The sequence below is a fragment of the Sander lucioperca genome, chromosome 7 (assembly GCF_008315115.2).
Source record: "Sander lucioperca isolate FBNREF2018 chromosome 7, SLUC_FBN_1.2, whole genome shotgun sequence".
Lineage (NCBI taxonomy): Eukaryota > Metazoa > Chordata > Actinopteri > Perciformes > Percidae > Sander > Sander lucioperca.
Window position 1 is genome coordinate 20313277 of NC_050179.1, and position 22500 is coordinate 20335776.

General features: G+C 45.1%; 1 protein-coding gene across 5 annotated transcripts in view; it reads right to left on the bottom strand.

Annotated features, from left to right (window-relative positions):
- ambra1b (autophagy/beclin-1 regulator 1b) overlaps positions 1-22500 on the bottom strand; it is a 37485-nt gene that overhangs the window by 813 nt on the left and 14172 nt on the right. The window contains exons 9-20 of one of the 5 annotated variants that reach the window (XM_036003466.1): positions 19573-19659; positions 16870-17055; positions 12186-12266; positions 9527-9627; positions 8878-8988; positions 8548-8736; positions 8191-8345; positions 7711-7850; positions 6621-6725; positions 4870-5057; positions 3127-3250; positions 1-315 (exon numbers count right to left, since the gene is read on the bottom strand). The exon at positions 1-315 is cut by the window's left edge and continues 813 nt beyond it. In XM_036003466.1, the coding sequence (XP_035859359.1) occupies positions 1-315; positions 3127-3250; positions 4870-5057; positions 6621-6725; positions 7711-7850; positions 8191-8345; positions 8548-8736; positions 8878-8988; positions 9527-9627; positions 12186-12266; positions 16870-17055; positions 19573-19659 (1782 nt within the window). Of the gene's footprint in view, positions 316-3126; positions 3254-4869; positions 5058-6620; positions 6726-7710; positions 7851-8190; positions 8346-8547; positions 8737-8877; positions 8989-9526; positions 9628-12185; positions 12267-16869; positions 17056-19572; positions 19660-22500 lie in introns of all 5 variants that reach the window. The other 4 variants (XM_036003469.1, XM_036003468.1, XM_036003467.1 and 1 more) reach the window with 4 other exon arrangements.

Consider the following 22500-nt stretch of genomic DNA (forward strand, 5'->3'; position numbering starts at 1 on the left):
AGGCCGGGCGGCGCCCGGGGGCCCCACATGGCGAGCTGTTCAGCCGGGTTGGACGTCTGCGGGATGAGGAGGGGAGCTGAGGCAGTGGGGGGCGTCGCGGACGGGTCCGAAGGCGGCCGGGACGCCCCCACGGCCGTCTGCGAGCCGCGGTGGATGCGATGACTCACGATGATGTTGTTCCCGAAGCCGCCCATGGACGCCATGGTGGTGCTCTGCTCCCGCTGGACCACCGCCGTCATGCCGCCTTCAGCGATCAGGCGCCGGATGCGAGCCAGAGCGTCCTCCCCCGAGACCGACTCCCCCGATGACTCTCCTGCACCAACAACAACCAATCACTGTTAATCGCTGGAGGCAACTGGCACAAAGAGTAGAAAAACTGTTCTTTATTTAATTAAATAAAGTTGTAATTCAGCAGGGAGAAAAAACACACACACACACAGACAGACAGACAGTCAGAGACAGAAAGACAGACAGACACACACACACACACACACAAAGAGCAGAAGATCATTTAGAAAAAAAGTTTATTATTTTGAAAATAAGTTGTAATATTTTGTCATATTTTATCCTTCAGTGTCTCAATGATACAGTTTCTATCAATATTATTAAAAAAGTTTAATATTTTCAAAGAAAGTTGAATGTTTTTAGAAAACAATTCAGAATATTGTAAAAAAAATAAATAAAGGAAAATTTAGGAAAAATTTAAATATTTTTTGAAGTCTTAACATTTTGTTGAAAAGTAAATATTTTAGGGGAAAAGTGGAATATTTTAGGAAAAGTGAAATAATTTTGAAATAGACAAAATATTTTTCGAAAAATTACAGAATATTTTTTTTTTTTTTTGTCGGAACATTTGAGCGAAAAGTCAAATATTTTCGCCAAAAGTTGTAATATTTTTTAGGAAAAATCTGAATATTTTGAGAATAAAAAAGTCAGATGTATAGACAACTATCACATGTGAGTCTTAATCTTTAATTTGGAAAATGTTTGTGGTGAAACCTCACTCAGGGCCAAATTAAAGAAAATAATCTTTACTCAAACTTCAGAAAAAAAAAGAAACGATGGCTTTGATGATTTATTCAGCAGGGAGAATACACACACACACACACACACACACACACACACACACACACACACACACACACACACACACAGTCATACACAGAGCTAATATTGGAATAAACACCGTCAGCCTACACAATTTTACAAACAAATATTGATGTCTGTTTTATTACTATTAAATTATTAAATTATTACACAAAACAGGTTCAATGCATCGGAGTAACACATGATCTCAAACAGGTTGTTTCAGAAAAGTTGGAAAGGACAGCACATTTCTTATGATGCTCTGTAACGGAGCATTAATTAGGTCGGCCGCGGGAAAGCCATCAGACAGCTCCGCTGAGAAATGATCCCTAAAGCCAGGAACGCCGCACGCTGACGCCAGGAACGGCGCGCGCTGACGCCAGGAGCGCCACGCTGACGCCAGGAACGGCGCGCGCTGACGCCAGGAGCGCCACGCTGACGCCAGGAGCGCCACGCTGACGCCAGGAACGCCACGCTCTGACGGCAGGAACGCCACGCTCTGACGGCAGGAACGCCACGCTGACGCCAGGAACGCCGCGCTCTGACGCCAGGAACGCCGCGCTGACACCAGGAACGCCGCGCTCTGACGCCAGGAACGCCACGCTGACGCCAGGAACGCCGCGCTCTGACGCCAGGAACGCCACGCTGACGCCAGGAACGCCACGCTGACGCTAGGAACGCCGCGCTCTGACGCCAGGAACGCCACGCTGACGCCAGTAACGCCGCGCTCTGACGCCAGGAACAACGCGCGCTGAAGCCGCAGGAACGCAGCGCGCTGAAGCCAGCAATGCAGCGCGCTGAAGCCAGGAACGCCGCATGCTGAAGCGCCGCTAATAACCGTGAAGTGTAGATTAGTGCCAGATCACGCGCCTGGCTGTTTATGCCAGACGCACAGTTCTCCACCCCGGTCACAAAGCTATCCTCTTCTCCACTCTACAAAACGTATCTCTCTCTCTCTGTGTGTGTGTGTGTGTGTGTGTCTGTGTTTGTGTTTCTGTGTGTGTGTGTGTGTGTGCGTGCGTTTCTGTGTCTATCTATCTATCTATCTATCTATCTATCTATCTATCTATCTATCTATCTATCTATCTATCTGTGTGTGTGTGTGTGTGTGTGTGTGTGTGTGTGTCTCTCTCTGTGTGTGTGTCTCTGTGTGTGTGTCTCTCTCTGTGTGTGTGTGTGTATGTCTCTGTGTCTGTCTGTGTGTGTGTGTCTCTCTGTGTGTGTGTCTGTGTGTGTGTGTGTGTGTCTGTGTGTCTCTCTGTGTGTGTGTGTGTGTATGTCTCTGTGTCTGTCTCTGTGTGTGTGTGTGTGTGTGTGTCTCTCTGTGTGTGTGTGTGTGTGTGTGTCTCTGTGTGTGTGTGTGTGTGTGTGTGTGTCTCTGTGTGTGTGTGTGTGTGTCTCTGTGTGTGTGTGTCTCTCTGTGTGTGTGTGTGTGTGTGTGTGTGTGTGTCTCTGTGTGTGTGTGTGTGTGTGTGTGTGTGTGTGTGTGTGTGTCTCTCTCTGTGTGTGTGTGTGTGTGTGTGTGTGTGTGTGTGTGTGTGTGTGTCTGTGTGTGTGTGTGTGTGTGTGTGTGTGTCTCTGTGTGTGTGTGTGTGTGTGTGTGTGTGTGTGTGTCTCTCTCTGTGTGTGTGTGTGTGTGTGTGTGTGTGTGTGTGTGTGTGTGTGTGTGTGTGTCTCTCTCCCTGATCATGTGTCTCACTGTAGACCAGCTAAGAAGTCAAGGCAGCCAAAATCCTGAGAAACCTGGGCGTTTTATTTTGAAATGTATTTTATTTTGTAAAGTATCCGGCTGCACTGTGGCCTTCCTGTATGTGACTACCTGCCTGGCTCGACACATCCGCTCGCAGAATAAATAGAGGCGACGCGGAAACGAAATGAATAAGATCAAATCAAGACGCACTCTCTCAAAAACACACGGCCGCACACGAGTCAAACAACTTGTTTTAGCTCCATGCTCACATCTAAGAGTAGTTTTACATTTTAAAACGCTGCAAAGTAACAAAGGGAAGTGTTGTAACCCCTCAGTGTGGCTGAGCAGTACCCGTGCCAGCTGTGGATGTGTTGGGCTCCGCTGAAGCTTCGCCCTGGCTGCCGGCCTGGGACGCCACGGCCGCAAGCTGCCCCGGAGCCGATCCACTCGTAGACGGAGTCTCAGGAGGGACATCTGGGGAGAGACAACCAGCGTTAGGGTAAAAACAGGTCTTAAGATATCAGGGGATACTTTCAACTAAGGGTGGGGAAAGAAATCGATCCGTGTATGTATCAGATTTATTTTGCGATGACTTAAATAAAGTTGATTGTAAAATACCCCCACATCATCACATACCCTTCACCATACCCCCACATCATCACATACCCTTCACCATACCCCACATCATCACATACCCTTCACCATACCCCACATCATCACATACCCTTCACCATACCCCCACATCATCACATACCCTTCACCGTACCCCCACATCATCACATACCCTTCACCATACCTACAGATTGGCATGGTTTTATTTCAGTTAGCCTAATAGCTAACCGAGGAGGATTTGATGCGACTTTTACGTCAATCTACATCGACATTTGTCACAATTATGCCCCAGTGGGAGTTAGCCCTCGACACAGACGGTAACATTAAAAACTAGGGCTGCAACTAACGATTATTTTCATAGTCGATTAATCTGTTGATTATTTTCTCGATTAATCGGTTAGTTGTTTGATCTATAAAAATGTCAAAACATGGTGAAACATGTGGATCAGTGTTTCCCAAAGTCTAAGAGGACGTCCTCAAATGTCTTGTTCTGTCTAAAACTCAAAGATCTTCAGTTAACTGTCCCAGAGGAGAGAAGAGACTAGAAGATATTCACATTTAACAAGCTGGAATCAGAGAAATCAGATTTTCTTTTATAAAAAAATGACTCAAACGATTAATCGATTATCAAAATAGTTGGCGATTAATTTAATAGTTGACAACTAATCGATTAATCGTTGCACCTCTATTAAAAACTAGACTAGGCTACAACTTGGAGACCAGTGATGGAGCGAGTCAATGGAGGGAGAAGGAGCTGTTATTTAGTGTAGGCTCATTAATGTCACGGCTGCCATTAGGCAAACATTTAGAAATAAAAGTGAAAATGCTGACTTCCTCCTAACCTCCCTAACTTTAGTGCGACAGCGTGCTGCGTCTGATGTCATTGGTATTGGTCTTTTGATCATGTGGGTCAGTTCGAAACCACCAACAGTTCCCACTGGAATCTGATATAGGCCACATTTTAGAAGGTCATGTGAACAGACAAACAAAAAAATCTGATCTGACCGAAAAAATCTCAATTAAGCATCAAGACTTGGGGTGTGAACGTAGCCTCTGCACATGGTCCCGGCTCTGATTTCTACGCTGGGTTGTTAATATGATTTGACTTTTCTTTGAGAGTGCCCGAACCTCTAACGGCTTCAGAAGACACCAAAATATCAGTTGCAGTGTTCAAACTTTTCACAAGATTAGGTTATTTTACAGCTCTTAAATAAAGTCTTTTCTCCCGAGCTTGGCAAATAAAATCCGCTACAAAAAAGGTTTATTTTTTTTTTTTAGTATAACTTAATTTTTTCATAATCAATGAGTATTCTTTTGTTGTTGTGATTCCTAAATTTTTATCCTTTTTTTAAATTTCTTTTACAGACTTTAAAAAGTGTTTCACAGGAAATAAATCAAACCCACATACAAGCCCATTTCTAAACGTGTGAACGGTGCCTTTAAAGACTCCGTTTAGCGGAGGCATTATAACGTTTCAGTACTTGGCGCCGGCTGCGGAGCGCTGGGCTCCGGCAGCTCCCTCTCCGTTTGTGTCTCGGCGTTCTGCAGCTGGATGATTGGCGTCTGGGTTCCCTGTGATGTCACTGAGGGGGCGGGATGTCGGGGCTGAAGACCAATCGCGTTCATCAGACCCATGTCTCTGTCCAGTCTCCAGCCAGAGCGATTTGGACTAAAAGATGAATCACAGAACCATAATTTCGTTAGTTAGTGCAGCACAAACATCTAACATTAGTCCTTGTTGAGCCTGAACTTTGCCTGGTCTCTATTGTGTAATAATGCTTGTATAACCTCAACCCTGTGATCAAACTATCAAGTTATATACATCATATCAGGACGTGCATGCTGCAGGGATGCTTTTAAAAATTGTTCTCCCAAGTGTTGGCAATCAGGGGAAACAAAAATAAACTCTGTAACTAACAAAAATATAGTTTTTTTGCCAGGAAAGTCCATGCGTTGTGGAGGAAGGTCTGGTCTTACTTTACACACTTCAGGCTGCTGCAGCTAGCTCAGGGGACAGACTGTAGGACACTAGGTGGTACAGCCTGAGACAGCTAGCTCAGGGGACAGACTGTAGGACACTAGGTGGTACAGCCTGAGACAGCTAGCTAAGTCTCAATAGCATTTAAAGCTACAGACACAGAAATGGCACATCCTAAGGAGAGCTCATTGTGGGACTGGCTCTAGTGGCTGGAATTCTGCTCCAAGGCTGAATTTAGGGAAAGAGACTTCAGATACAGTATTAGGGGACCACTAAGGCCTATATAAGAGACTTCAGATACAGTATTAGGGGACCACTAAGGCCTATATAAGAGACTTCAGATACAGTATTAGGGGACCACTAAGGCCTATATAAGAGACTTCAGATACAGTATTAGGGGACCACTAAGGTCTATATAAGAGACTTCAGATACAGTATTAGGGGACCACTAAGGCCTATATAAGAGACTTCAGATACAGTATTAGGGGACCACTAAGGCCTATATAAGAGACTTCAGATACAGTATTAGGGGACCACTAAGGCCTATATAAGAGACTTCAGATACAGTATTAGGGGACCACTAAGGCCTATATAAGAGACTTCAGATACAGTATTAGGGGACCACTAAGGTCTATATAAGAGACTTCAGATACAGTATTAGGGGACCACTAAGGTCTATATAAAAGAGACTTCAGATACAGTATTAGGGGACCACTAAGGTCTATATAAAAGCATCCATAAAGGATTTAAAATGTTCAACAATCGAATGAGGCTCAAATGTTGAAATGCTGAGAACAGGACTTCAACAAACTGTTTGTTTGTGTGACAGAATTATATGATCTGTAACCGTGGAAACTAAAAATCTGATAATAAGTGGGGCTGGGTAGCGCCAGTGATTTCCTCAGTCGACTCCAGATTTGATTATATTTCTGATTGGATATCAATGAGGGCAGGGAAATGTCAGCTCCAATCCTAGTTTATCTCAGATATAAAAAGAGACTCTCAGAGAACAAACACTGTAAATTAAACAAGCAAGAAGCATGTTTACATTAAGAACTGAGTCCCAAAGTCTCCATTCATGGTGAAAAGACAGATATGAAAAGATCCATTTGTGTATGAGAAAAAAGTTGAATATTTTTAAGAAAAAAGTTGAGTATTTTGAGTGGGGGAAAGTCAGAATATTCACCTTTTTTCCTGAAAATGTGCTGAGGAAAAACAGTGAATATTTTTAGAAAATCGATTATTTTAACTCACCCTGGTCGGTCAGAACCTCGAGTCCGGCTGGTTCCACTGTTGTTAACGGAGAACAACGGCTCGCTGCTCGACTCAGCTGGACTCTCACCGTCGCTACGGTAGAACCTGGACGCACACACACACACACACACACACACACACACACACAGACGCACAGAGACCCACACACACACACAGAGACCCACACACACACACACACACACAGACACACACACAGACAGACACACAGACAGACACACACACACACACACACACACACACACACACACACACACACACAAAAAGTTAATTGACTTCCTTTCAGGAAGCCTAAAAGCAGAGGCGGGACGCCTTCGTGGAATCTGTCGGACCGTGACCTCATTAGCAGCACTAATTGATCCTCTCAGGTTAACGGTCTTCCTGTTCACATCGAGCACCAGGATAATCACGTCGTTACGTTCTCTGTGTGGAGGAGTAGGAAGGGAAACCCAAACAACCAGGAGGACATCTGTGTCCATTCTAGGTCAGCCGCACCACTTCTCTTTCAGTTGGCGTGCAAGACGATCCAGGAGAGGATGCACCAAGTGACTAAATCTAATAATAGGTTATTAATAACTCGGCTAAACAGAGACACAAAGGAGAACACGGTCCATGTTCAACAAGCATCTGTAAGAAGGAGATTACTCCTAAAGCTCTTTGCACACCGGGGACGTTTTTAAATTTAAATTATTCCGAAACGTTTTTGTTTGGAGTGCTTTCACACAGAGCGTGAATGTTGCGCGGCGATAAAATAACGTAATTCTTTCCTGAAACAAAGTGGATTTTTCGGAGCTTTCGCACCGCGAATACAGACATCAACCAATCACGTTGTGTTGTCCGCTTATGGGGATCATAATAGGACAACACGGAGTCTGAACCACAGACTGTATAAACTTTATTACTCCTTTCAACTTTGACCAAGGCAGCATTTACCAGTTTTACAGTGGCACTCATGAGTGTATGAAGCCATGCTAAAGTTGACTAAAAAGAGGAATAAAAAAATCATCTGTTGGAAATTGATCTTAATGCCTTAATTATATGCCTTAAAATGTGTGTTAGCTATCAGACTCACACAGGCCGGCAGATGACCAGGTCCCCCTTGTTGGTTCCGTACGCCAGACCCATCCCCGGGTCCGGCAGCCAGCGAGCTGAGTTGATGCTGACGTGGCGCCGCTGGTCTGGAGCCATCGGGTAAACCACGTTAAACACCATCTGAAACACACCGGTCAGTTAGATTAGCACACACACACACACACACACACACACACACACACACACACACAGATATAGATATAGACATACACACACACAGATATAGATATAGACATACACACACACACACACACACACACACACACACAGATATAGACATATACACACACACACACACACACCAGCAGATTCAACACACACACACACACACACACACACACACACACACACACACACACACACACCAGCAGATTCAACATACACACACACACCGGCAGATTAGCGCAGACACAGACACAGACACACACACACACACACACACACACACACACAATCTTACCCTGATGGAGGTCTCTCCTCCGTGGGGCTGCTGCAGGCGGAAGACTTGCGCCACCATGTGGTCGGTGGTGGGATGCAGCAGGATCCTGCGAGAGGCCAGGCCGACCATCACATAGCAGCCCATTGGAGACAAGCTAACGGAGATAGCATTCGGACCTGCCGGAGGAGAAACACAACAAACCCTTTCATCACAGTTGATTGTTACATTACAGCTTGGTTCTTGTTTAATACTGGACCAGTTTCACTTATTGTTGTTCCATATATATAAAATACCAAAGTTGCAGTTTAATGCAAGACTTCCATCTACTAACTCCCTGCTTTTAAACGTATTCACAGTGTTTGTTGGGTGAAAGTGTACCGAATCTCTTGGTGTAGAGCATCTCTCCCAGGTTGTGGGGAGCCAGAGAGTAGATGGCCAGGATGCCCTCGTCTGGAAAACCCCGCTGGCTGCTGGGAATGAAGACGGCCAACAGCTGACCGTCTGCAGAGATGTCGCAACTGGCGTCATTGTAGATTTTACAGTTTGGCACCAGGACGTTGACTGAGGCTGGAGAGGAGACATACAAACACAGATCAGACAGATCTCTCTTCGGCATTTACCAACATTTTATTATCACTACGCCTCTAAAACAGCAGCTGGACATCGGAGTAGCTGACAGCAGTAATGTGTGAGGAGGAGTTGTCGTACCGTTGCTGATCTCCGGCAGGTCAAACTTGGTGAAGTCCCACCACTGCAGACGGTACGTGGTGTTAGCGATGTTGCTGGCGACCGCAGACTGGCCGTCCCCGATCGATGCCCCTGGAACAGAAAAGTAAAACACTGTTAATGTTAAATACAGAGGAGTGTGTGTGTGTGTGTCTGTTTGTGTGTGTGTCTCTACACGTGTGTGTGTGTGTGTGTCTGTGTGTGTGTCTCTGCCTGTCTGTGTGTGTGTGTGTGTGTGTGTGTGTGTCTGTGTCTCTGTGTGTGTGTGTGTGTGTGTGTGTGTCTGTGTCTCTGTGTGTGTGTGTGTGTCTGTCTCTCTGTGTCTGTGTGTGTGTCTCTGTCTGTGTGTGTGTGTGTGTGTGTGTGTGTGTGTGTGTGTCTGTGTGTGTCTCTGTGTGTGTCTCTGTGTGTGTCTCTGTGTGTGTCTGTCTCTGTGTGTGTGTGTGTGTGTGTGTGTGTGTGTGTGTGTCTGTGTCTCTGTGTGTGTCTGTGTGTGTGTCTGTCTCTGTGTGTGTGTGTGTGTGTGTGTGTGTCTGTGTCTCTGTGTGTGTCTGTGTGTGTGTCTGTCTCTGTGTGTGTGTGTGTGTGTGTGTGTGTCTGTGTCTCTGTGTGTCGGTGTGTGTGTGTTTACCAGCGAGCACTCTGTTGACAGAGGAGTGTGTGGCGAGGCCAGGCTGCCCTCGTTCGTGGAAGATCCCGGCGTAGGGCAGGTACTCTGGGAGGAGGAAACGTCTGGAGGACGACAGGACACAACATTTAAAACCAAACCTGGACTGGAAGCTACAGCTGTGCAATGAATCCAAATTTTAATCGTGATTACGAGTTTGCCTCCTCCTGACGATCACAAAAACAAAGTAATCAAGAAATATTTGCACATTAAGTGTTATAGGTTAACTTCTACTTTGTTTGAATGAAATTGAAATGATGAACTGAAAAGACTGAAGAGCAAAGTCATGTTAGTTGAAGGTGTTTTTTCTGCCTGCCCCTGCGACGTGTAATGTCAAGCCTGGTTCACACGGGACGATTTTAAAATTGTCGGCCGATTTTCCAATCCTGAGAGACTCCACACACGGCGATATAAAATCACGGTCTAACAGTTTTGGTCGTACAGCGTGTGGTACAACACATCACACACGAACCGATCTGACTCCCCAGCATTCCCAGGTCAGACGGGAAATCTCGCAAAATCCCTCGAGATCAAACGTGACTTCAGAGTAAACAATCATGGCGGACGACTTCTTTGACCATCGCCTTTTCTTTTGATAACGTTTTTTTTCGGTTAAAAACAAACTACAAACTATCGCCACTGCATCCTCTTCGTCCTCCGTCTCCGACGTCCACCAGACTTTCTGGTGCGCCGTGCCGGCGGCTGTCTTGATGTTGTTTCCCGGTGCTTTCCTCGCCGCCTCGTCACCTCGCTTTCTGATTGGCTACACGCCACAGTCCACAGGCTGCGTGCTTGTTTGTCCCCGGGGGACACCACACACGAGGAGAAATCGGGCCAAAACAATCCAACATGTTGGATATCCCCGATTTGAGATGGGAGCGGTCCCGACGTCCTTCCGAGCAGACGAGAGCAGTCTTAACACACCACACACGGCAGGAACATCTGATCAGATTATTTTACCATGATCGGAGCATCCTTAAGATTGTCAGAAGGGGGGAATCGGGGCTAAAATCAGCCTAATTATCCTGCCGTGGGAACCAGGCTTTAGACAGCCAATCACAGGCATTATTAGATCTTGGTCAGGGCTCGACATTAAGGCTTGGCCGGGACGAGTGGATTTTTTGTAGGGCAAGTGGAAGAGAAATTTACTTTAACTAAGTTAAAACTCAAACAAAATAAAATGCCATGTTACTTCACGTTACGTGCCACTCATTATGTCTATTTTACCGATTTCAAACTAATAAATTTTTCCCCACAATCTGTTGAACCAGCGTCCAACTCAGAATGCTTTGATTGGCCAATCAGGAGTCGGTCCAAGTAGTGATGCACCGATGTGAAAATTGTGGCCGATACCGATAACCGATATTAATATTGCTGTTATGGCCGATACAGATATTTACCTGTGTCGATATCTCTGTATAGAAAACACATTTTTATGATAATCAAAATGCTTTTTTTTGTTTTTTTAATTTTGTGATTTATTTTCCAAAAAGACTGATATTGGGCACCTTTACCTGTGTGCAAAATATGACTGTCATCAGATTTTCAGAAGAAAAAATTTATATAATTTGACATTGAACCGATACCGATGTGTTAAAAAAATGACCATATCGGTCGATATTATATCGGCGGCCGATATATCGTGCACCACTAGGTCCAAGTAATAGTGGCAGCGGTCTAAACATACATGTTGACCTGCCTCAGAACAACAGCGGTGGAGACTGGAGTGATGAGTGATGTTTCTTCAGGCTCTGCAGCCCGGCCAAGTGCCAGGGAAAGCCCCGGGAACATTTAACCTTACAACAACAGCACCATACGAGATAAAAAGGGAAAGAAAATTTGTGAACAGCTGGAGAGATGAATTCGACTGGTTGCGTTATGAAGAATGTTCTGCGCCGTCTGCCGGGGGGGGCAACCCAACTTGGCAAGTAAGTGACGTTAGCTAGCTAGCGTCGGCAGCTGTGTACCTAGCAAGCATTAGCAGCATTTGTATCGGTTACGTAGTTAAATATCAGCTAATATAGCACTGTAAAGTAGCTACACCTTTTAAAGGATCCCTTGGTAAATCAGCTTCTTTCAAACCAGCTTTCAACAGTTTGTTCAAATTCTGCATTAGCAAAAAAAGAAAAATATTATAAAATAAAATATAAAAATCTTTACCCGGACAAGTGACTTTTGTGTATGGACAAGAGAAACGTAAATGTACTTGTCCAAAGGACAAGTGCCTCAAAAAGTTAATGTCGAGCCCTGTTGGTAGAAGCATGCTGCATGCTGATTGGCTCCCTGGCGCTGATATGATTTACATCTAAGGTATTGAAGGACGAGGCATTTTTCGATACTCGATACTTTAGAGGCAATTCGGTCGGTGCCTAAAAAGTATTGAATTTAGTACCCAGCCCTAAAAAAAAATCCTGATTTCAATATTGACTAAAATAATCGGGATTATGATTTTTTCCATAATCAAGCAGCAGTACTGGAAAGGATAACTTATGTCTGTGTTTAACTTCTGCACACATCAGCATGTAAAACGACATAAAACACAAGTTCATGTTTCCCGATGGTGGTTGTAGACGGCGTTTAGAAAGAGGAGAGAGCTGGGCGTTAGGTCTTAGAGGCGACTCACCGTGGGACGAAGCGGCCGAGCGAGGGCGCAGACATCCTGGCGTTACGTGGAGTCCTGTGCCTCGCTCTGTCTCCAGTATCACTGGGAAAGAAAAGACAACGGTGAGGATACACAGCAGAACACACTGCTTTCATAAACAGTACAGGTTACAACTCCACTAAACCATTATTTTTTCGTTGTTCTTTAAGTGCTAGGGTCCTATCTTGCGCCCGGCACAGCACGGCACTGAACCCCACGCAAGTGTCTCTGCTAGTTTAAGACCGACGCTCCCGGATTTTACAACCGACCATAATTGCGGCTCATTCAGAATACGATCTCATATAAGATAGTTCATCGAAACGTGTTTCTGAAAACATTTTAAGAGAGAAATAGGCCGTGCAGTTGCTGAATCTGTCTTCATTTCAGATCAACAAAGGTCAGTTTAAAAGATTTGTCAGATTTTGAGAGGCTGTTCGTCACGCTAACACATAAGTGCACTGAATCGCTAGTCAAGGGCTAGAACTCCACCAATCAGATTGGTCATTGAGTCCGACTGCCCACCCTCCGACCCAGCAAGTCAGGTCGGCCAAAATAAAGGCAGCCGGCACGGAACACACCGAACAGACTCGAGTCACCGACCTCGCCAGACTGTCAGACGGACGGTTATCGGCTCGGTGTGTCAAGGCCTTTAGCCCAAAGGGTCTTACAAATGTCAAGGCAGCAATCATTGGACAAATGTATTACAGACCAAAACCTTTGGTGATGTTGTATCCCAAAAAACAGTTTACCCTTAACCATTTCATAAACTGTAAAACTGTATTTGTTATATATAGACCTGAATGCCCTGACTGCAAAGATTTTATATAGGAAGAACAAAGAGACGTTTGCAGGACAGATTGGCTGAACATAAATATGCAATCTGCACAGGCAACATGAACTATCCTATGACGAGGCACTACAGGGAACACCATAACAGTGACCCATCTGCTGTACAGGCATGTGGGATTGACCATATACCACTGTCAATCATGAGTGCATGATACTAGGGATGCACCGATCTGACTTTTTCAGTCCCGATACCGATGCCAGGGCTTTGTGTATCTGTCCGATACCGATACCTTCCACCTTATACCTTCCTTCCACCATGTGGAAGAGACTAAAGGCACCAGACTTTCCTAACTAAACAGTACTTTCCTAACTAAGACAAAATAACAGATGTAATGTATTGAATTCTTATTGTACACTCAACTTTTCCAGCATGCAACACACGTGCGACAGAGGGGAAAAAAACTAACAAAACTTGTTGATTGACAAAATAGCTGGATCGGGGATCGGAAAAAATAACAGAGCCACGAGCCGAGCGAGCTATTTTGTCAATATCGGGACCGATATCCGATCTTAATATCGGTGCACCCCTACGAGGCACTACAGGGAACACCATAATAGTGACCCATCTACCGTACAGGCCTTCGGGATTGGCCATATACCACTGTCACTAAGGAAAGGGGACAGGCAAAAACAACTAAACCAGAGAGAACGTTTCTGGATTGACAAACTGCAGGCTACTAGATGCCCAGGCCGGAATGAAGAACTAGATGTCAGTGTCTTCCTGTAAACCGTACCCTTTATTTTTAACATGTGTTGTAGTGATGCATGCATTGTATGTAACCTTTGTGTGTAGTCACAAAAACTCTGTTCTATTAAATGCCAAGGAGGACATCTAGTGGTCTTTGTATAATACTACAACCCTAAACCTGCCTCTGCCAAATGGAGGCTTCTGATTGGTGGTTTGAAAGTAACCTGCACCTGGGTTGAATTTCGGGAAAGAGACTTCAGATACAGTATTAGAGGACCACTAAGGTCTATATAAAGATACTTCAGATACAGTATTAGAGGACCACTAAGGTCTATATAAAGAGACTTCAGATACAGTATTAGGGGACCACTAAGGTCTATATAAAGAGACTTCAGATACAGTATTAGGGGACCACTAAGGTCTATATAAAGAGACTTCAGATACAGTATTAGGGGACCACTAAGGTCTATATAAAGAGACTTCAGATACAGTATTAGGGGGACCACTAAGGTCTATATAAAGAGACTTCAGATACAGTATTAGGGGACCACTAAGGCCTATATAAAAGCATCTAAAAAGCAGCATGTCATAGCACCTTTAATCATCTTTATGTAAAGCAAACAGCTTCTCTTTCTCTTCCTGTCTCAGACACTCAGTCAGCTACATCAGATGAGGTGCAGTATACTGTTAAATAGTTCAACCATGTAGGACACGTGTGTAATGGAAATGTATCTGTTATACTGTTGCTTAATCTTTCTTATAAATCTGCAGTTTCTACTTTTATACAAATGTCTAGACAGAGTGTACTGATGTACGCATCAGGGATGCACCGAATCCAGGATTCAGCTTCGGCCGAATATTGGGCTTTTTGAAGGGGTTGGGTTTCCACCGAACTGAACCCTACGCTTGCACTCCACGCGCTACACGCTGGTCACCGTAATGACGGCGCCGTTGATTACAGGAAGGTGTTTACGTAGGTGGAGCGTTCAATGCAGTAGGCTGTGAGAAAGTGGAAATGGAAATGGAACTGGAGAGCAGAAAAAGTGTAGTTTGGTAGTACTTTCAGTCAAAAGAAGGCCATTCAAGTCCAGCTACATGTTCAATCTGCAATGCTGATTAGTCTGCTGGTGGCGAGGACCCTAAACTATACACAACATCACCACTGTTACAACATCTGGTATCAAACATCTGGAAGAATACGAGTTGTGATGAAGGAATCTACAGACAGCAGCCAGAATGCAGCAACTTCAGGTACGGCAAAGGAAGGACAGTCACTGTTTACTTCATTAATGAGTTTACTGTGTTCGTGGACTGAGGATGGGACGAGGATTCAGCAGAATCTCAACCAGGGGAGTCAGGATTCGGCCGAACCCCAAAAATCTGGATTCAGTGCATCCCTAGTATACATGCACTTTCGACCCTGCTCATACCACAAGTTGTTTGTTCCTCTTCGATAACCACAAAGCTGGTTCAATCAGTCTCCCCCTAACCTTACTTAGGCCTTTCACTTCTGTCACAACCAGGCCTTTACTGCCCAGCAACAGAAGTTCAGAAGTACCTTCTGCTTTCTACTTCCTTTGCTCATTCTTTGACTCTTCTGTGATGTCCTGAACCTTCTTTGCACAAAGAATAAAGACTCAAAAGACTGTTGACCGAAGCCTTATTTCAGATGTCACCCTATGTATTAGAATTTCAGCCACACGTGTTAAACTCAAGGCCCACGGGCCAAATCCCGCCCCTTTATTTAATTAATTATGGTCTTGCCCGCAAATCAATTTAGGTTCACGATAAATTTTGGCCCGCCCAGTTGTGCGCCAAACCAAAAAGACGTGAAACTGTTTTCAAACTATAATTGCGTGACACTCAAAGCTGAATTTGGCAGATTGACACTCAGAAATTCCCCGACAACCGGTCAGTTTGCATATTCAGGCTGTGACATAGGCGCCGATTTATGTTTTCCTCCGTGGGTGCTCACGGGAGCACGTCCTTTAAAAAAGTAGTCAAAAAATGTTTGCATTTCAGAACCTTGGGAAATGGACTGCGGCCGACACAAACACACACGCCTATTACCTGGATAATAAAGCCGTAAAGTAGCTTTCACCTCAGGACAGCGCCACTTCTCACAGATACAGAACTATCTGCCCTGGTGGTGGAGGTTGATGCACTGGCATCATTAGGTTTTGCTATTTTAATAACAAATCTGTCCATTTCAGTCTCATGCCCTGTTTACACATACATGGTTATTTTGGAAAACGGAGACATTTCCCTTCGTTTGTGTCCTTCGTTTACACGCAAACGGAGAATTCTCCTCTGAAAACAAGTCTTTCTAAAACCTCCGGCCAGAGTGGAGATTTGGTAAATCTTCGTTTGCACGTTTGCATGTAAACTGAGACAAACGGAGGTTTAGGCAGCCGAGAGAGAGAAAGAGGAAATGATTCGTTGCTGTTGTTGCTATTTTCTGGATTCTGATTGGCTAACGTGGGCTTGAGCTTCTCTTTACACTGCCACCTACAGGAGTGGCGTGCTCTTGACGGCAGATATACACGGGGACGTGTAAACGAACACTGTTCTGAAAACTGACAGCTGTGCACGATGTTATTTTTGAAAACGGAGAGGTTGAAATGTCCATTTATTAAAATAGCCGGCCACGTGTAAACGTAGCATCACTCTGGTTACCTAATGCACATGCACGCACTGTATAGAGGGGGGATGGGAGGGGGTCACTAGAGAGGCGTTTTCATCCGAGAGACGCTGTGATTGGTGGATAAGGGCAGGGGACTGACAGAGACATAACGCTCCACTTAGCACCAACTGCAATGTTTAACTTTAAATGAATGGAGCCGATTGGCAGTCTGGCACACCTGGGTGTTCAGGATTTTCAGTATCGGCGCCTACGGGCTGTGAAACCTGATTTGCTAAACTCTACGATGGCGGAGGAACTTTCTTTCTGACTTTTTTAAGGGTTTATGTCGACCAAACTAAGTAAGAAAGCTATACGATACATGCAATAACACAAACATATTGGACTTTTTGGATTAAATAAAAGCATGTCAATAACCTCTAAATGTCTGGCCCTTCGTGCGGTTGAGTTTGACACCGCTAATGTCGGAGGTACAAACTGAAACTTACTCCAGCTCTTCAAAGTCCACGTCGCTGTTGTCCATGGAGCTGGACGGGTTGCTGGCGGGGCTGTCCGATGAAGACGACATGGCCCGCAGACGGTTCTGCTGATAGCGGAGCGAGCGCTGGCGAATGCTGTCCCGCCGCGACAGATACTGGATCATCCTCTGGGCGTAGTACGCAGCTGGAGAAAGCCTGGGCAGCACACAGGACCAGCTCAGGTTCAGGTTCATTATTACAACCACAGCAAAGGAGGTGTGACCGCGGGTACATTAAAGGAAACGACAGTAGCGTTCACGTATACAGTGCGATATTCAAAGCCAGGCTCAAAACTCACCTTTTTACATCAGCCTTCCCGGCATCTTAATTGTCTTATCCTGCTATGTTTGTAATTAAGTGTTTGTCTTTTGATGTCGTTTTAGCCTAAATCCCTGATTTGTAAGTGTATTTTATTTTATTTTATGACCCTGTGGCTAATGCGCTATGTACAGCACTTTGGTCAGCGCGAGCTGTCTTTAAATGTGCTATAGAAATAAACTTTACTTACTTACTACAGGCAGGCGCCATCTTGGGAAAACAGTCACGACCAGTCGGACGACGAACGCCGTGCAACCAGTAACATGGCTCAAGCGCGGCGTTCGTGGTTCAACTGGTTGTGACGGTTTTCCCAAGATAACGTCTGCCTGTATAGGTGAATGCTACTGTCTTTATAATCTATGTTTTTAATAAACTGTCTGTACACTTACAAAGTTCTCAATGCTTGTGTTTACATGTAGGAACCCTCATTATGCTACTGTGGAAGTGTGGTGATATTTTGAGCCTTGTTAGTGGTGTAGAAATAGAGATTTATTTTTACTTTATCCACTGCCCCGACAACTAGCTTTATAAGCTAATCAGCGGTTTGCGCTAGCTTGTTTCAAGCTAGAGACACATTTGATTAGCATGAAAACATGTCCCAGAGAACGGCCGACTCTGTATCCGTGTGTTATTAACCCCTAGGTTCATTTTGCGCCGGATTTGTCCTTTAAAAGGTCCCATGGCATTAAAATGTTCCTTTATGAGGTTTTTTAACATTAATGTGAGTTCCCCCATCCTGCCTATGGTCCCCCAGTGGCTAGAAATGGTGATAGGTGTAAACCGAGCCCTGGGTATCCTGCTCTGCTTTGAGAAAATGAAAGCTCAGATGGGCCAATCAGGAATCTTCTCTTTATGACGTCATAAGGGGAAAGGTTACCTCCCCTTTCTCTGCTTTGCCCGCCTAGAGAATTTGGCCCCCCATGAGAAAGAGAGAGACATCATGGCTTTCAAACGAGCAAAGTGGCAGTTGGTCAAGACCACCCCCCCACCCTCCACCTTGCACACAGAAATGGCACATCCTAAGGAAAGCTCATTGTGGGACTGGCTCTAGTGGCTGTAATTCTACACCAAGGCTGAATTTAGGGAAAGAGACTTCAGATACAGTATTAGGGGACCACTAAGGTCTATATAAAGAGACTTCAGATACAGTATTAGGGGACCACTAAGGTCTATATAAAGAGACTTCAGATACAGTATTAGAGGACCACTAAGGTCTATATAAAGAGACTTCAGATACAGTATTAGGGGACCACTAAGGTCTATATAAAGAGACTTCAGATACAGTATTAGGGGACCACTAAGGTCTATATAAAGAGACTTCAGATACAGTATTAGGGGACCACTAAGGTCTATATAAAAGAGACTTCAGATACAGTATTAGGGGACCACTAAGGCCTATATAAAAGCATCCAAAGAGCACCATGTCATGGTACCTTTAAGCGTGTTACCAGGGACACACCTGGTTGAATAAAGGCAAAATAAAGAAGTAAAACATGAGTGTAGCTGGCTGAATCGGGGTAAATGTGTCAGCTTAGTCCTGGCCGAAAAAATTGCCCTTGAACACACCGCAAAGACATTACATTTTGCACCTGCATGAGAGGAATAACTCTCCGTGCATGAGAGGAATAACGTTCAGACGTGATGAGAAACATAATGACACGCCACATTGCGACAGCTATGTCAGGTCAAAAGATACAGAAAATGTATTTACTGTGACATTACGTTTAAGGTTATCCACGGATGATTACTGCTAGGGCTGCTGATATGAGGAAAATATCTAGTTGCGATTATTTTGACTGATACTGCGATTTGATTCCACATATTGGAGGGAATGATCATTTGTCTCATTATTCTCATTTTCATTGAAAAATATTAAAATGAAAATGATTAGTGTGATTTTTGCGAGGATATGTACCATACAAAGATTTTATTTATTTTTTTTAAGATAATTTTTTGGGGGCTTTTCCCTTTATTCGACAGTGACAGTGGATAGACAGGAAAGGGGAGAGAAAAAGAGAGAGAGAGGGGATGACAGGCAGCAAAGGGCAGCAGGTCGGACTCAAACCTGGGCCGCTGCAAAGGACTCAGCCTGCATGTGGCGCACGCTCTCACTGGGTGAGCTAGGGGTCATGCGATTTGGATATTGCACTAGTCCATATTGCGATTTCGATGAAATTGCGATTAATTGTGCAGCCCTACTTACTGTTACAATTAGTTTCACAAAACTTCAAAAATTCAATGGCTTTTTTCCACAACGTTCAAGGATTTGACCAATTTGACGACTTTTCCAAGTTTTCCTTGACGATCTCAAAGGGACAACCCTGGTTAAATAAAGAAAGTAGAACAGGAGTGTACCTGGCTGGATCGGGGTAAATGGGGTGGTCTCTGGATCCTGACATGTCGTAGCGAGACAGCGATAACAGAGAGGATTCCAACAGTCGCCTGGATGCAAGAAACAAGTGTTATAAGAGAGATAGTTACTGAACTAAATTGGAAAATTGTTAATATTAAACATGCTGTGAAACAAAGATGTCAAACTTGCCCCAAAACAACAACACTAACCCACAGAGCCCATTCTGAGCCGGCAAGCTAACGTGTTAGAGAGGAGACACACCAGCCCCATAATCGGCCGTCGGACCGTCTGGCGAGGTCGGTGACTCGAGTCTGTTCGGTGTGTCCCGTGCCGTCGGCCGTTCGAGGAGCCGTCGGCCTTCATTTGGGCCGACCTGACATGCTCAGTCAGAGACAGGGCAGTCAGAGACAGGACAGTCAGGGCAGTCGGAGACAGGACAGTCAGAGACAGGACAGTCAGGGCAGTCGGAGACAGGGCAGTTAGAGACAGGACAGACAGAGACAGGACAGACAGAGACAGGACAGTCAGAGACAGGACAGTCGGAGACAGGACAGTCAGGGCAGTCGGAGACAGGGCAGTTAGAGACAGGACAGACAGAGACAGGACAGACAGAGACAGGACAGTCAGAGACAGGACAGTCAGAGACAGGACAGTCAGAGACAGGACAGTCAGGGCGGTCGGAGACAGGGCATTAAGAGACAGGGCAGTCAGAGACAGGGCAGTCAGAGACAGGGCAGTCAGGGCAGTCGGAGACAGGGCAGTCGGAGACAGGACAGTCAGGGCAGTTGGAGACAGGACAGTCGGAGACAGGACAGTCGGAGACAGGGCAGTCGGAGACAGGACAGTCGGAGACAGGACAGTCAGGGCAGTCGGAGACAGGGCAGTCAGGGCAGTCGGAGACAGGGCAGTCGGAGACAGGACAGTCGGAGACAGGACAGTCGGAGACAGGGCAGTCGGAGACAGGGCAGTCAGGGCAGTCGGAGACAGGGCAGTCGGAGACAGGACAGTCGGAGACAGGACAGTCGGAGACAGGGCAGTCGGAGACAGGACAGTCGGAGACAGGACAGTCGGAGACAGGGCAGTCGGAGACAGGGCAGTCGGAGACAGGGCAGTCGGAGACAGGGCAGTCGGAGACAGGACAGTCGGAGACAGGACAGTCAGGGCAGTCGGAGACAGGACAGTCGGGACTCGCCCGGAAATGGGGAGCGGATGAGCCTCTCAAAATCTGAGTAAAATCTTTGTTGATCTGAAATGAAGACAGATTCAGCAACTGCACGGCCTATTTCTCTCTTCAAATGTTTTCAGAAACACGTTTCGGTGAACTATTTTAGTCCAATATGAGATCGGATTCTGAACGAGACGCCATGACAGTCTGGCTGTGAATTTCTGGAGAAAAAAGAACCACGTGACGCGTTCGTCCACTGACTTTACTGCCGACGGTCGGCCGTCGGGTCGGTGTGTCAGGGCCTTTAGATGTTTTGTGACTGACTGATTCGCCGCCTGAGCTCGGATGTTAAAGGACAATTCCGGCGCAAAATGAACCTAAGGGTTAACAACAGATGTGTACCCACTCTGTCTCTCTGGGACATGTTTTCATGCTAATTGATTGTGTTTGTAGCTTGAAACAAGCTAGCGCGGACCGCTGATTAGCTTACAACGCTAGTATTCGGGGCACAGGTAAAGTAAAAATAAATCTCTATTTATACCACTAAAAAGGCTCAAAATATCACCACACTTCAACGGTAGCATAATGAGGATCCCTACATGTTAACACAAGCATTGAGAACTTTGCAAGTGTACAGACAGTTTATTAAAAATATAGTTTAGAAAGACAGTAGCTCCCAAGACGGCGGCCGCCTGTATACGAGAATGCGACTGTCTTCCTAAACTATCTTTTTAATAAACTGTCTGTACGCTTACAAAGTTCTCAATGCTTCGGTTAACATTTAAGGATCCTCATTATGCTACCGTTGAAGGGTGAAGTGTGGTGATATTGTTTTTACGTTCCCTGTGCCCCGAATACTAGCATTGTAAGCTAATCAGCGGTCCGCGCTAGCTTGTTTCAAGCTCCAAACCCATTAGCTTAGCATGAAAACATGTCCCAGAGAGACAGAGTGGGGACACGTCTGTTGTTAACCCCTAGGTGAGTTTTGCGCCAGAATTGTCCTTTAAAGGCCAAAGCTGCACACCAAAAAAACGCAACGCAAGCACTGGTGTGAACAGAAACTATACTGAGCTTACAGTCTGTGCATCCAAGTCGCACCAAACAGTCAGTCCTTCCAGAAAAATGTGGAGTGTTTTTGTGATTGTTAGGGCAAAAATCCTTGATTATGCGGCACGTTTTCTTAAAAATTGCGCAGAAATCGGCAATTTATGCAGTGAAAGTGCGGCGTATTTGAAAAAATGCAGCCCCCGAAATAAATATGCAGACTTTGGCTGATTATGGATTAAATTATGGGATCATATAATCACGTTTTTCTGGAGGGACTGAACATTTGTAAGGGCATACTCACACTGGCGTACTCTGTAGTAGGGCTGCAACCAACGATTATTTTCATAGTTGATTAATCTGTCGATTATTTTCTCGATTAATCGATTAGTTGTTTGATCTATAAAAATGTCAAAACATGGTGAAAAATGTGGATCAGTGTTTCCCAAAGCCTAAGAGGACGTCCTCACATGTCTTGTCCAAAACTCAAAGATATTCAGTTTACTGTCCCAGAGGAGAGAAGAAACTAGAAGATATTCACATTTAACAAGCTGGAATCAGAGAAATCTGATTTTTTTTTTATTAAAAAATGACTCAAACGATTAATCGATTATCAAAATAGTTGGCGATTAATTTAATAGTTGACAACTAATCGATTAATCGATTCATCGTTGCACCTCTACTCTGTAGTGTCTCAGCTTAAACGTAAGACTTTTTAAAC